Consider the following 16897-nt stretch of genomic DNA (forward strand, 5'->3'; position numbering starts at 1 on the left):
GCTTTTCTAGTTAAAACTTTAGCTTTCCTGTAGTCTTCTGCCCTTCTAGGTAAGATTTATTAAGTGGTTCAATCACAGAATCAATTCTACTTGACAATATCCAATCCAGAATGAAACCCCACTTTCTTGAATCCTCCCTTAAATTATTTAACAAGTAATCTTGTAAGTTGTATCTGACATTCTCTTACTGAGATACCTTTTGCTTACTCATATTTATTGCAATTAGCAATAAATAAAACTTGTCCAGCTACAGATATGACTGGAGGCCTTTGACCAAACTCTAGATAGAGGAACAAGAAAAGGTCTCCACTGTTACCATTTATGTAACATTGCTTTGCAAATTCTAGCAAATCCTCTGAACTGGAAAACAGTAGAAATCGAATCTGGAGACATCTTAACAAAATATGAGAAAATATTTGCAAACTATTCATTAGACAAAGGATTGATAATCAGAATATATAAAGAACTCAACTTGATAGCAAAAAACGAATAATTTAAGAATGAGCAAAAAACCCGAATAGCCATTTCTCCAAAAAAGATATGCAAATGACCAACCAGTATAGGAAAAAATAGTCAACATCACTAATCATCAGGGAAATGCAAATGAAAACCAAAATAGATCTCATCTTACCCAATTAAAGTGAGTATTATCAAGAAGACAAAAAATAACAGATGCTGGCAAGTATGCAGAGAGAACATTCCTACTCTGTTGGTGTAAAGTAGTCAACCATTATGAAAAACAATATGGAGTTTCCTTAGAGAACTAAAAATGGAATTACCATATGATCCAGCAGTCTGCTGCTGGGTATATATTTAAAAGAAAGGAAGTCAGTATATTAAAGAGATATCTGCACTCTCATCTTTACTGTAATACTATTCACAATAGCTAACGTGTAGAACCAATCTAAGTGTTCATCATCAGATGAATGGATAAAGAAAATGTGGAGACTATACACAATGGAATATTATTCAGCCATACAACAAAGAATGAATAGAAACAGAATAGTTTTGAGGTAATAGGCTGGGAAGGGAAGGAGGTGAGGGGTGGTGAAGAGAAGTTGGTTAATGAGTAAAACAAATACATTTAGATTGTGGGAATGTCTAATATTTGATAATACAGTAAGGAAAATATAGTATAATTTAGTATATATTTCAAAGTAGCTAGAAGAAGAATTGTCATGTTCTCAACACAAAGAAATGTTAAATTTGAGATGATGGAAATCCCATTTACCCTGATTTGATCATTATCATATACATGTATCAAAATATCACATGTAACTCAGAATATGTATGACTGTGATATATCAATTAAAAAAATTAAATCTGGAGGAAAAAAGAAAAGTAATCAGAATGGTTTTTGTTAAAAATATTTTATAGTAGCATTTACTATTATCTAGTGAAGGAGACTTTTGGTTTGAGATATAGTATACTAGGTACAAATAACAAATTCAATTATTATCACAGACAGTGCTGACACAGTGATACATTCTGCTCCAAAGCAACTTATTGGCTCATGGTTACATAATGTCATTTATCATTAGTTAATATATCTCATAGGGTAGGCAAGGATCAGTGGCTCTGGAAATAACCATGTGGTCAGTACAGAGAGCTGAGGTCAATCCATGCTATGCAGTATATAATAAATAATATTTATATAATCATATATGTATATACACATATCTATAAATACCTCTGTATCCATCTTAAAATGTGTGAGTTCATAGTGCTACTTTCAATTCAGTTACAGGATACAACCACAGGGTTCATTCTGGTATTTCCCTTTACCATATTTGTAATTTCCTTTTCTAATAGAAATCTAGTTCATTATTAAAATATATTTACTTATTTGCATAATCTTAGAATATATGTACACAAAAAGTAGAATAATAAGTGCTGAGAAAACAAATATATTAACTAGAAGTTTTAAAGATTCCTTTTGTCTTTATTTGAATTTGATTGTTTAATTTCCTTTAGTATTAGTTATCATTTATTTGAAATACAATTTGGTTAATTTACTTCTGTTTGTGTTCCACCCCACTTTTCCATCTTTATTATAGGCATTTTTTTTTGAATTTATGAAATAGTAACTTGACTCTAAAAAAATCAGAGCTGTAAAAGTTATAATCAATAAATACTACCCTTTCAGCTCTTGTCCCATCTTTCCCACTACACTCCTACTTGGTTCCCTCTGTAGGAACCAATTTTATACATCAGGTTTACAGTTAAACATGAATATTTTCTTATTTTCATTCTCTTGACTCTCTTTCATAAAGAATAGTGTGCTCTCTCCCCCTCCCTCTCTCTCTCTCCTCCTCTCCCCCATAACCCCCCCACCAGGCCACTGATGGAGGTAAGAACACCACTGCATCTTCTGCCAAAGCTTGAGGTCTTGTTGCCCCAACTGGCAAATAAACCTCAGCTGTCCATCACCTGGTGCCAGTTCCTGTGTTTATCTGCCCCTTTGTGATGTTGTGGAACAGACCACTACCCAATCACCTTAACAACCTTCCCACATCAAAGGGAAGGATTAAAAGGATTCAATCATGAGCAGCCATCCTCAGTTGCCTTACTAGACTCCCGTGTGGCCATGTGCTCTTTAAGCTATGGCCGCCGCCATGTTTCCTAGGTTTTGGCCCCCTCTCCTATCTTGGAGAGGTGAACCTCTCTCTCTCTAATTTACTTTCTAAATAAACTTTATTTTCCAATCTAAAAAAAAAAAAAGTAGCTTTCTAGTTTTCTTACATTTATCTAGAAAATAATCCCACAGAAGTCCATAGAAATCGAATTTTTTTTTACAGCTATATGGGACGTCTTTATGCCATTGTACCATAGTTTATTTAATCAATTTGTTATATGAGGATAATTAGGTACTTTGCATTATTTTGAAATTACAGATGGTACTGCAGTGAATAACTTGTGCCCGTGTATTTTCATATTATCTTAGAATAGTTTTGTATTTCTCTAATTATGAGTGAGATTGAACATGTTTTCATATGTTTACCAGAATATTAATACACTGTTAGTGAATAGCCTATTCATATCTTAGCTGACAGACCATTTCCTTCCGTGACGTTTTTGATTGCTAAGTTCAATTTTTAAGACTTTGTTTTATATATATATAACATGAATATGGAATATTAATCTTTTATCTGTGATATATGTTACCTGTATTTTCTTTCCTTTTATTAATTTTTTTGACCATTCAAAGTTTGTAGTTAGAATTGTCAATCTTTTTTAAAATTTATATCTGGATTTTTTAGCTATCTGTGTTTCTGTTTTTGTATCGATATCACCTCTTTTGTGTAGAGTCTTTATGGTATGTTTTATGTCTTATAGGACTAACTCTCCCCCCACCCTCAACTTTTCTTTTTCATGGTTTTACAGAATATTTTTTCCTGTTTGTTCTTTCATAGAAACTTTAGATCTAGCAATAAAGGTTCTTGGTGTCTTTATTGGAACTGCTTTTAACTTACAAATTATTAGGGCAAATAGATATCTTTATGATATATTGATTTGAGCCTAGGTTTTGCTCATTTCTTCATATGTGTATTTCTAAGTATTTTTAAATATTAGTTGAAAATTTGCTTTTAATATCAATTTTAAAATTAAACTTTAAATTTTGAGATAATTATAGATTCACATGTAGTTATAAGAAATATAGGTTTAGTATCTCAGATTCAAAAGTTCAATTATTCCAAAATTCAAAACTTTTTTAGCACCATATGATGCTCAAAGGAAATGCTCATCAGAACATTTCAGATTTTGGATTTTCAGGTATGGAAAAGGGTGATTTGCAGATCTTCCACACCCTCTCTGGGCACAAGTATCCCTCCTCTCAGCACCTCAATGTGTTCATCCTGTCGCCTCATTAAACTTAGTATGATCAGAAGGGACTTGGTATGAACAAAGTTGCTGCTGTCACACAGGAAACTAAGGGTCTTAAGAACCATGTGCCAGGAACTTGGAACGGAGACCAGATATATTTCTTATATCATATTTTCTTCCAATGTTTGTAGTGATAATCTACTTTCGTTTTTTTTTAAAAAATTTTTTTATTTTAAAGATGTGGGGTACAATTCAAGGTTAGGTATACAAATGTTCATTATTCAGGTACCCTTGTTGATGAGGTATCCCCCCACCCACCCCCGCAGATTCCTACTGCTGCCAATCAGACCTCCCCCACACCCTCATGCCAGTTTCCCCCAACTGCCAATCTTTTTCTTACAGTATTACAATAATTGTTCAAGGTCCATTTATGAGTGAGAACATGTGATACTCAGTTCTTTGTTTCTGTGATAGATCACTCAGTATTACAATTCAAAATAATGTTTGACAATTGTTGAGTTTATTGTTTTATAAATATCCATATGTATGCATTAGATCACAGTGGTAGCTTGTTTAAATAAACTGTTTAGTGCTATTAATTTCTGAGAGAAGGATATTAAAATCTCCTACTATGGTTTAAGTGTATTTTTATTTCATTCTGTCAACTTCTGTTTCATGCATTTTGAAACTGTTATATACATTTATATACATTATATACATTTATAATTGTTAGGTGTTACTGATAAGAGACACTTTTATGAAATTACCTTCTTAATCTTTGGTAGTATTCCTTGTCTTAAGGCCTATTTTCCCCGATATTAATGTAGGGTCACTCTGGCCTTCTTATTTAAATTATTTGCCTGGTATTTTCTTTCATCCTTTAACTTTTATTTTAATAATGGTTTATGTTTAAACCAGCTTCAGGTTGGTGAACACACTGAGGTGTTGGGAGGAGGGACACTTGTGCCCAGAAAGGCCATGGCAGATCTGCAAATTACCCTCCTCCATACCTCGGAATATCTGTATTATGCTTACTGACTGAGCATGCAATGTATTTAGCATGTCTTATGTGTAGGTCTTTTAAAAATTTTTTTTAACCATTCTGATATTCTCTACTTTTATTAGCAGTATTTGTCCATGAACATTTAGTGTAATTATTAATATAATTATATTCGCTACTTATTAGCTTTTTAGCCATACCTCTCTCTTTACATCAACTGTTCTATTGATTACGATTTATTTCTTTAACTTGTCACAACCCTCTTGGGGGTTGATTTTATACCATTTCATCTAGAATATAGAATTTGGGCCAGGCTCAATGACAACTCATACCTATAATGCCAGCACTGAGGAGAGAGGATTGCTTGAGCCTAGGAGTTTGAGCCCTCGTTTCTGCAAAAGAATAAAAAAATTAGCTAGGCATGGTGGCACACACCTGTAGTCTTAGCTACTTGGGATGCTAAGATAAAAGGATAGCTTGAGCTCAGGAAGTTGAGGCTGCAGTGAACTGTGATCATGTCACTGCACTCTAGCCTGGGTGACAGAGTGAGACCCCGCCTCAAAAATAAATCTATAGAATCCTTGCAGTTTATTAGGTGCACTTATCTTCCCACTTCTTGCAATTTTTATGTAATGATTGTCATGAATTGTAACATAATTTGTCATGTGCACAAATTAATACTTCTTGAAGATACCATATTTGTTTTAGTTCATCATGCACGTTTTAAAGAAATTGACAGGAAAATATTGCCTTCGTATTTACCCATATATTTTTCATTTCCCCTCCTACTTATTCTCCCCTGAAGATTCATATATTCCTGTGGTGTCCTCTGAGGATAACATTTAACTCAGCCCACAAATTAGGCAGTCATATAAATACTTTTGTTTCAGATCACCATTGTACTGTACTTGGATATACAGATAACATATAATCCATGCTTCCCATTTCATCACAGAATAGGAAAAAAGTATACATACAAGGGTCCAGATTTAATACAGTTAATTTGTATGGCCTTATTAAGGGCATCCTTGCATGAAACTGAGTTTTATAGAATGTGTGTATGTATGTTTTTAATTTTTTTATTATGAATAGTGGTGAAAAACAGTGTCAAGACAGGCACTGTAGCTCATGCAAGGTAGCTCATGCCTGTAATCCCAACACTTTGGGAGACTGAGGCAAGAGGATTGCCTGAGCCCACGGATTCGAGACCAGCCTGAGCAACATGGCAAGACCTTGTCTCTATAATAAATTTTTTTTAAAAAATGAGTTGGGCATAGTGACACACGCCTGTAGTTCCAGCTATTTGGAAGACTCAGGTGGAAGGATCACTTGAGCCCAGCAGGTTGAAGCTGCGGTGGCCATGAGTGTGCCACTGCACTCCAGCCTGGGCGACAGAGTGAGACTCCAACTCAAAAAAAAAAGGTGTCTGCCAGTGGTATTTGTTGCCATTGCCTTGTTTTGTGCTAAGAGGTGAGCAGTTTTATGCTGACCTTTGTTTTTGCATCACAAGTACAACCATAAGCATGGAACCAACTTGTATGTTAATTCTAGAACATTAAAAGTACTATACAAGTTACCCATGTGCTCTTAAGTCTTTTATTTTAGTCTTGCAAACAGCATCCTACTGTTTTTATGAACTTAGTTTTGATGTCACAGATTTCCTGAAAAGCTCTTAGAGAATCCCTGGGATCTACATCTACACCTTGGGGATCACACTGTGATAATCACTGTTCTAAATTATGTAGCTTTCTCCTTTAAAGTCGGTCTTTAAATCTGTTTGAATGAAAATGTATGTATGTGTTTAATAGTTAATTTGTTTATTTTATGCATGGTCCTTGAACTTAGAAATATTACTTAATATGTAAATAATGATAGTTTTTCATTCTGTGCTAATTTGTGAAATTTGTTTGAGTAAGGGTTATTTATCTGTTGGAAAATTTTTAAGTTTCAGTTAAATATACTTTAGCTTCATTTAGAGTAGGAGTCTCTTCTTAGTCAAATTGACAGAATTTTGCTATAGTAAGTTATTTCTTTCATTTTACAAATACTGATTTCATTCATCTTTTGAAGATCTCATTACTTTTGTGCTCTTGACCACTGCTTTATATTGTATATGAAACAGAATATTCGGTTTTGAATGCTTTTTTTTCTATTTTCACTTTAATTTCATTGGAATTAGTGTTGTTAAATTTATATAGATTTTTCATAATTTACAGGCTGACACTAAATAATCTTTTTGTATAACTGTTGAATTTGCTCTATCGTTTCCATAGCATGCCTATACTGTCTGGCATTTATTTAAGGACTTTCTTATTTTTCATTTTTTCCAATGACCAAATGAGGTATTTACGTGTTTCTGTTTTTACTGTGGTGAAATCTAATTATCTTTGAGTTTGGTAAATGTGGCCATTTTTCATTAGAATCAATTTAGATAAAGTAACACACTTGATGAACATTTGACTTGTGAACATCGTTTTGATTTGTGGCCATATTTATAACTACCTATAGGTTATAAAGCGTGTCCTAAGATTATGTTCTGTCTGATGATTGGCCTTTTAGACTATCTACAGCAATTTGTATTTTCAAAGCAATTTTCTCTGACTGGGCACAATGGTTCTCATCTGCAAAACCAGAATTTTGGGAGCCTGAGCCCAGGAGTTCGAGACCAGCCTGGGCAACATGGTGAGACCTTGTCTCTACAATAAGTAAAAAAAATTAGCCAAGTGTTGTGCCGTGCACTTGTAATCTCAGCTACTTGGAAGGCAGAGGCAGAAGGATTGCTTAAGCCCAGTAGGTTGAGGTTACAGAAGCTGTGATCTTGGCTATTGCACCTCAGCCTGGGTGACAGAGTGAGGCTTTTGACTCAGTCAATCAATCAGTTTACCTCTGTACATTTAACACATTTCTGTCTTTTATATTAATGCTATTTGTGAGTTTAATAAGTAAACTGGTGTAGACAATGAGCCAAGTATCGCATATTTACCAACATTTATGAAGCAACCTAGTTTTGGATGGCTTTAAAAGGAATAGCACTGAGTTTCAAATAAATTCAAGGAAAGCTAAAAATACATACTGGCAAAATAATTGTGAAGATCAATTTGTTATAAAAACTGGAAGCCAGATAAAACAGTGTTGTTTTATATGTCTTGTTTCTGATTTTTGTTTTTTGTTATTCATTCTCATCTTTTAAACTATGAAGTCTTTTCTGTTTTCCATTGAAAGATCACTTTAAAAAATATCTATAGAATAAAATCTTAGAATTTATTAAAAAGATAGGTTGGTATATATAAAGGAATATATTTCATGAATATGTAAATTATAGATATTATAATAAAAGACAGCTTTATGGAACCAACTTGTATGTTAATTCTAGAACATTAAAAGTACTATACAAGTTACCCATGTGCTCTTAACAAATTTCATCACCTACCTTCTGTATTCTAATGAATATGTCAGACTCCTTGGCACATGTATATTACTGCCTTTTAATCTAAATAATATTAACTTAATTCCCTGCAGTCAAAAACTTTTCCTAAAATTCAGAGGGTACAAGACTATAATATAGGGATAATGAAAAAGTGATTAGTTTCTGTTTGATAATTGTTTTCTAACAATTTCTGGGTGTAGTCAAGATTTCCTGAATATTGAATTTAGAATGGATGCTATAATGGATTCTCTTTATTTAGTTTGTCAAATTGAAGATGTTTCCCATTTTAGTCTTATAAAACTATTGTTAGTGATTGTTTTTAAAAACGATTTTTAAGTTTTAGTCATTCTGTGAATGAGTTTGGTTCCTATTTTCTTGTTAAAAAAAACATTGGAAAATAGCATCTCAGAATTAGTTTTTCACCGTTTTTAATTTTATTGTGATGAACTTTTGAAACTAAATGTACAGACATTTCTGTACAAAGAAGAGTATTGTTTATTCTCACTTATAAATATCTTTTCTTATCACCTTAGACAAAAAAACAACCTTGGTATAACAGCACATTAGCATCGAGACGAAAACGACTCACTGCTCATTTTGAAGACTTAGAGCAATGTTACTTTTCTACAAGGATGTCTCGTATCTCAGGTACATATTCAGGACTTCTCTTAAACTGTCTCAAATTCATATTTCAGTTCTATTTCTAGGTTTTTGTTTTGGATTTATGGAAAGTCCTAGTTGCAAACAAAAATGTATATTTTTGATGTAGGCTATCAGAACATCATGGAGGTTCTTACAGGTCTTGAAGAATATTGCTTTCCAGCGGCTATTTTTGTTCTTTTCTTTATTTACGATTTTTTTTCATCTTTATTTAGAGAGCTATATAAAGTTTTTTTTAAAAGCCATACATATGTAGCTAGCAAACATAATTTCCATTCAGTTTCTTCCTATTCAACATTAAGTTCAAAGCACTGTCCTCTGTGCTACGAATAAAAAGATGAAAAAATCGGTTCTTATTGTTAAGTAGTGTTGTAAATCTAGTGGGGAAAAGCAACAGGTAACCAATTCTATGTGATATTATGTTATATAAATACGCAAGAATACTATGAGGTAGAGAAGAATATCCACTCATACAACTGGGAGTGAAAAAGCTAGGCCAAGTTGAAAATGGGAGATACAAGAGATGGTTAGAATAGGAATTTCAGAGGAGTTGCATTTGGGCTAGGCTAATATGAATTAACTGAAAAAGATAATTGGAAACACATTCAAAGCAGAGGAAATGACATATGCAGAGATATGGATATGATAGCCTAGGATATTTCTGTCGCAGTAGAGTAGTAGTTTAGCTCTTTTTTTTTTTTTTTTACCTCTTGAGTGTTCTTCAGTCTTTCCCAACATCTTTGCTCATCAGAAAAATAGGGATATTAATACTAGCCCTGATGGATTTGTTTTGTTTTTTTCATGATTGTAAGTAGTGTGTATAAAATACAGTGCTAGGTACATGCTGGGTGCTCAGTTAATTGATGTCATTAATAATGTATCTGCTTAAAATAAAGAACACCAAGGAAAAAATGTGTGATATTTTATAGGTTGGTAAAAACTGGGCATTGGTTTTCTCTTCAGTAAATGTGTTATTGTAACCTATATATTACTTAGCTCCTTCAGACAAATATGCCTCAGGATTGGTGGCAGAAGAAAAAAGTCTTAGATTTACATAGCATTTCCCCTAGGAAATATCAAGGGAGAATCCAAGATTTGTTTGTCAGTCTGTTAGAAATTAATGATAAACCGTTTTTATAGATGGGAGGCTTTTATGTATTGCCTGGGAATTGAACCTCTTATTGAGCCTCTTTAGTAGTCTATAAATATAAACTACAATAAGAAGTTATTATATTGAAAGTGACCTGAGACCTGCATACTGATTGGCAGAGTTCATATTAACCCTTTCATATATGATTTGTTATGATGTTGAAGTACTATAGGCAAGAGGCAGATACTTTTTTAAAAAAAGGTGAGATGGGAAAGAGTTTGGGGTAGGCTGTTGTTACTAATCTTTTAAGTCACTTAGCAGCATAGGCACACTGGTATAACTTATAGGACAGTAGGATAATCTATTTAAACCAGGAGAACAATTTGATAGATTTTATTTGTGTGGGCATGGCTATATTGTACTTGAAACAGGTCTCTGGTTTTTAACATCTCGAGTCAATCTTAACACATTTGCACATTGGCTACAATATTCTGATCGCCGAATTTGAAGTTTCTTCTAGTACCTTTGTCTGTAAAGTGGAAATTTTAGCTTTTCCATAATTATGTACCTATGAAGTTGATTGCCCTTTGTATATTTCCAGAAGCGAATCCACAAATTTATTCCCCAACTTTTATTTTCAACTATGAAAATGAAAGATGAATATTAAGAAACTTGTATCCTTAATTGTAATTGAACAAGGAAGTAAATTATAAAGCATTAGGAGAAAGAAGAGAGACGCTAAACGCACTTTTTTACAAACCAATTTGTAATTAGAATAGGAGAGGTGATATTAGCAGATATGTCTAGGTGTTGATCACAAAACACCAAGCAAACATGATTTTACCTTTACATGAGGATAAGTGAAAACCAATTGTTAAACATTTAAATAATGAAATTACTAACTTTATTGTTTTCCTTGTAGTTTCTGCTAAAAGTAGATATTAATTAGCTTGATGACAGGCAAAAGTCCATAGCCTAGAAAAAGATTATGGCCTTCAACAGAATACATATTCTTGAATGCTTGTGAATTTTAAGTACTTAGGAATTGATGTCAAGTGTGAAAGAATAGGCCAGGCACCCTGGCTCACTCCTATAATCCCAGCATTTGGGAAGGCCGAGGTGAGAGAATTGCCTTAGCCCAGGAGTTTGAGACCAGCCTGGGCAACTTGGTGAGACCTCATCTCTACAATAAATAAAAAAATTAGCCGGACTTGGTGGTGCATCCTGTAGTTCCAGCTACTTGGAAGGCTGAGGTGGAAGGATCACCTGAGCCTAGTAGGTCGAGGCTGCAGTGGCTGTGAGCGTACCACTACGCCCCAACCTGGGTGACAGGGTGAGACTCCAACTCAAAAAACAATGTGAAAGAATAACATTAACGAACATTATAGCCATGCCCACACAAATAAGATCTATCAAATTGTTCTCCAGCCCTGGGAAGCCAAGACAGGAGGATTGCTTGAAGCCAAGAGTTTGAGACCATCCTGGGCAACATAGTGAGTTCTCCATCTCTACAAAAAAAAAAAAAAAAAAATTGTAAAAAAAATTAACCAGTCATGGTGATGTGCACCTGTAGTCCTAGCTACTCAGCAGGCTGAGACAGGAAGATTCCAAGGAGCCAAGGAGATTGAGGCTTCAAGGAGCTATGATCATGCCACTGCACTCCTGTTTGGGTGACAGAATGAGATACTGTCTGAAAACCAAAAAACACAAAGTATTTAAATTAATAAAGCAACTTTCTTTCCGATTAGTATGTATTATGTTAAAACAACTCAGAGTAATAGGATTACACAGAAAAAGAATGATTTTATGTCAAATGTGAAAGAATTCACATTCTTTCAAATGAGCCTGTTGTATAGCTGATTTTTTTTTGTTTCTTGCCATAATCCATGTTTTATTTTTGTCTTGTTGAATTTCTTAATTTTTTTTAGTGTAGGAGCTTTATCTCAATACTATCTTTTTTTTTTTTTGAGTTGGAGTCTCACTCTGTATCCCAGACTGGAGTGCAGTGGCCGCTCCCGGCCACCGCAGCCTCGACCTGCTGGGCTCCGGCGATTCTTCCACCTCAGCCTTCCAAGTAGCTGGAACTACAGGCGTGCGCAACCACACCCAGCTTATTTTTTGATTTATTGTAGAGATGAGGTCTCGCCAAGTTGCCCGTGGGTCTCAAACCCACGGGCTCAGGCAATCCACTCACCTCATCAATACTATCTTTATACTGCATGCTAATTAGGTTATTTCTTTTGCTGTGTTTAGAATTGAAGCACTGCTAAATTGGACCCTTTCATTCTAAGTTGTTAGGTAGATTTGCTTAGTGTTTAAGTGTCTAAAATTTGTAAAATATCAGGGACAAAAATGTACTGTGTTTCCTCAAGTAATTATTACTTGTTTTTTTCTATAAAAATTGTTAGATAAATCTTTTTCATGCAAATAATTGTCTTCAAGATAGACTGGTATCTCCAGATAAGATATATTCTTTGCTATATATTATATGATCATATAACTCTTTAGACTTAAGAATTGTTTAATCTTAAGTTTTTTGGGCCTTCTGTTACTTTAGATAGCATTATCAAGGGAACTCATGGATGTTTACCTTGAAAAAGTTGTGTGTGTGTATGTGTTTGAGCCTAGAATAAGGGAGAAACTATGAGAGGACAGTCTTGTAACAGACTTACCTCAATTTCAGTTTAGGAAACAAAAGTACACATTGTTCTTTTTGTTTTTTGGAAAGGAAAATATAAATCCAAACTTTAAGCAGTTTTGAAAACAATGAATTTTAAAATTTATTTTATTTTATTTTTGCGTGTGTTGGAGTCTCACTGTGTCACCCAGGCTGGAGTTCAGTGGCAAACTCACAGCCACCATAGCCTTGACCTGCTGGGCTTAGGCAATCCATCCACCTTAGCCTTCCAAGTAGGTGGAACTACAGTGCTCTAACATGCCTTGCTTATTTTTTGATTGATCATAGAGACGAGTTCTCACCAAGTTGCCCAGGCTGGTCTCGAATCCCCGGGCTCAGGCAATCCTCTTGCCTCAACTTCCCAAACTGTTGGGATTACAGGCTGAGCCACCATGCCTGGACGAATTTTTAATTTTATACACTTACTGTAGGCCTGCTTCTAGATTGGAGAGTAGATTCACAGTATTTTCAGGTGCTTCATAAACTGGTTTTATGACTTAAATACCACATGATTTAGCTTTGAATAGTTTACTGAAATGAACTTTACCCAGGTGTTTGTATAGTGTTCTATTGGATGGAATTACTGTTTTTCATACTACCCTCAGATATTTGAATTATATTTTGTCTTCTCTTGATGAAGATTCTTTTTGGGATAAATCAGAGTCATTTCAAACATTTTTAAAGGTTTTTTGAAGAGTTAATAGTTCATACATTGCAGTTTTCTCCTCCTCTCCTATAATAGGATTCGAAATGCTTCAAAGTCTTATATGAACAAATATCTTTTTATTTGAAAATTAATTTTTAAAAAAATTTAAAATATATTGTTGTAAACTTAATTTTGACAATAAACAAACATGGGCATAAATACGTATCCTGTAAACATGTTTCTTCATATTAACAAGTGCCCCATGTATTTCCTCTTTCCATCTGCACCTTCTCCTTTGATAAGGGACTTTTATAACTTTTCTCTCTACCAGTAGTTGTTATATTTTTTCCCAATAAATTATTGCTAAAAAATAGTAATGAGGATTCACAGTAGAGACAGTATCTTTGAAAGAACCTCTAAAGCATTTTTAATTAAAGCTGAATTAAAATTAATTAAAATTAAAACTTTTTCATATTTAGAATACAAAATTTTTAGAATAAAATAATTTTTAATTTGTTGATATTGCTCTTTGACTTACTTTGTAGTTCAGTTCATCTATTTTATTTTGTTTTCTTCATATAGATGACAGTCGAACTGCAAGTCAGTTGGATGAATTTCAGGAATGCTTGTCCAAGTTTACTCGATATAATTCAGTACGACCTTTAGCCACATTGTCATATGCTAGTGATCTCTATAACGGTTCCAGCATAGTTTCTAGGTAAGTATTTGACACACTTACTATTTTCTTTTATAAGACTAGAATCTAATTAAATTTGAGAAGCAGTTATAGCATTATTGTTAAAAGCCTCTGAAATTAGGTTGCCTGCCAGTTACTAGTTCTGTGGTCTTAGGCAAGTTTCCGAATTTCTGTATGTTTAATATCTTCATCTTTAAAATTGAATGATTAATAGTAGCTATCTCATAGAGTTGTAGTTTGTTTTCTGTATCTATGTCTGATTTTGATGGCGGGTGTGCTGTCCTCATAAGTGTTTCTACTTCTTCAGTTTTCTGAAAAAGTTTGTATAGAATTGGTATTATTTCTTCTTTAAATAGTTTTATAGAATTTTCCATTGAAGCTTCCAGGAAAAGATTTTTAACTACAAATTGAATTTCCTTAAGAGTTTTAGGGTTATTCAGGTTATGTATTACTTCTTGATTTAGCATTACTATTAGTTTGCATTTTTTTAGGAAATTTGTCTATGTCATCTGGGTTGATGAACTTTTTGGCATGTAGTTGGTTATAATTATTGCCTTATTCGTTTAATATCTTTAAATTCTATGATGATATTCCTTCTTTCATCCCTGAATTTGGATTTTGTTTCTCTTTGCCTTTTTCCTGAGAAATCTAACTTAGAATTTTATCAGCTTTATTGATTTTCCCAAAGAGCCAGCTCTTGGTTTTATTGTTATTCTAAGTTTTTCTGTTCCATTGATTCTTGCTCCTTACTACTTCCATTCTTCTACTTTTGGGGAGGTTTAACTTGCTCTTATTTGCTAATTTCTGAAGATAAAAACTGAAGTCACTTAGTTGACACCTTTTTGAATACAGATATTTTGTGCTATAAATCTCCCTCTAAGTATTGCATTTGCTACATTGCAGAAATATTGGCATGTTATTTTTCCATTTGCATTCTGTTCAAAATACTTTTTAAACTATTCTTTTTATTTAAAATTTGTATTTTGGCTTTTTTTAAGTTGATAGATAAAATTCCATAGAGCATGTTTTGAAATATATATCAAAATACTTTTTATTTCCATTTTGCTTCTTTTTTGACTCATGGATCACTGAGATGTGTGCTACTACTTTTCAGATATTGGAATTTTCCAGTTGTCTTTACAGTTTATTGACATACACAAACACATTTTATCTATTTTTTTTTTTTTAAGAGACAGTGTTTCTCTATGTTGCCCAGGCTGGCTTTGAACTCCTGGGCTTGTGCAGTCCTCCTTCCTCAACCTTCCAAGTAGCTGGGTTTACAGGCATACACTGCTGTGTCCAGCTTGATTTATATTATTTTTATTTCTCCCATCATCTTGATGATTATCCTTTTAAAATTTTGGTGAAAATATCTAATGTACACAAAACACAAAAATAGAATGGGATAATGATTCCTTACATAGCTATCACTTAGATTCAGCACTGATTAAGAATTTACTATACTTGCTTCATTTATTCTATTTTTTTCTCTGAAGTATTTTAAATCAAATCCCAGAAACTATGCCATTTGACTCCTACTTAGTTATCTCAGTCTTGGCCGAGCTTGGTGGCTTAGCTTATAATCCCAGCACTTTGGGAGGCCAAGGCGAGTGGATTGCCTGAGCTCGCATGTTCAAGACCAGCCCAAGAGGGTTTGAGACCAGCAACCTGACGAAACCTCATTTCTACACTAAAAAATCAAAAAATTAGCCAGGCATGGTAGCACATGCCTGTAGTTCCAGCTACTTAGAAGACTGAGGCAGAGGGATAGCTGGAGCCCAGCAGGTCAACGCTGGAGTGGCCTTGCGTGTGCCACTGCACTCCAGCCTGGGTGACTCTAGAGTGAGACTCTAACTCAAAAAGAAACTCCATCTCTTAAAATGGACATTGTAAAACCACAGGACTTTATCACATCTAAGACAACAGTAATTCCTTGGTATCATCAAATTACTAGTTCAGCCAGGTGCAGTGCCTCACACCTGTAATCCCAGTATTTTGGGAGACCGAGGCAAAAGGATTGCCTAAGTCCATGGTTTTGAGACCAGTCTGGGCAACTTGGTGAGACCTCATCTCTACAATAAATAAAAAAATTAGCCGGGCGTGGTGGCGCGTGTCTGTAGCTCCAGCTACTTGGAAGGCTGAGGCAGAAGGATCACCTGATCCCAGCATGTCGTGGCTACTGTGGCTGTGAGTGTGACACTGCACTTCAGCCTGGGCAACAGTGTGAGACACTGACTCAAAAAAAAAAAAAAATCTGCTTTGGGAGGCTGAGGTGAGTGAATTGCCTGAGCCTGTGGGTTCGAGACCCACCTGGGCAACTTGGCGAGACTTCATCTCCACAATAAATCAAAAATTAGCCGGGTATGGTAGTGCGTGCCTGTAGTTCCAGCTACTTGGAAGGCTGAGGCGGAGGGATCGCTGGAGCCCAGCAGGTCGAGGCTGCAGTGGCCGGGAGCATGCCACTGCACTCCAGTCTGGATGACAGGGTGAGACTCCAACTCAAAAAAAAAAAAAAATCTGCTGGTTCATGTTTAAATTTCTTAGAATGAATAAACCATTAAAAGATCAGGAATTTGGCAGGTTTTAATTTGTCAGATATTACTAAAATTTGGCATGCTTTTCGTTTATTTTATGTATATGAAGATTGATCTTAACATTTAAGCCATTAGCTAAGTAGTCTATTGCAGGAAACTTTTTATTGTATTCTAGCAGTTATTTAGCTCAGTAATGAATAAAACAAAAATCATATGTTCATTTATTTTTCTATATGTTGACAAGTTCTTATGCACTTGAATGAGTAAAATTTGAAACATAACTCATTTAACAATTCATTGGCAACCTAGTATGGGCTAGGCTAAATGTATAACCATGAACA

The 16897-nt window shown here is 34.3% G+C and overlaps 1 protein-coding gene across 8 annotated transcripts in view; it reads left to right on the forward strand.

Annotated features, from left to right (window-relative positions):
• RFWD2 (ring finger and WD repeat domain 2) overlaps positions 1-16897 on the forward strand; it is a 179228-nt gene that overhangs the window by 60779 nt on the left and 101552 nt on the right. For 7 of the 8 annotated variants that reach the window (XM_021710953.1, XM_021710944.1, XM_021710950.1 and 4 more), the window contains 2 exons: positions 8786-8900; positions 13908-14043. The exons of the other annotated variant lie outside the window; for it this stretch is intronic. In XM_021710953.1, the coding sequence (XP_021566628.1) occupies positions 8786-8900; positions 13908-14043 (251 nt within the window). The remainder of the gene's footprint in view (positions 1-8785; positions 8901-13907; positions 14044-16897) is intronic. 8 annotated transcript variants of the gene reach the window in all.

This window comes from Carlito syrichta, unplaced genomic scaffold (genome assembly GCF_000164805.1).
Source record: "Carlito syrichta isolate Samal-C Ts95f unplaced genomic scaffold, Tarsius_syrichta-2.0.1 Scaffold80634, whole genome shotgun sequence".
Taxonomy (NCBI): domain Eukaryota; kingdom Metazoa; phylum Chordata; class Mammalia; order Primates; family Tarsiidae; genus Carlito; species Carlito syrichta.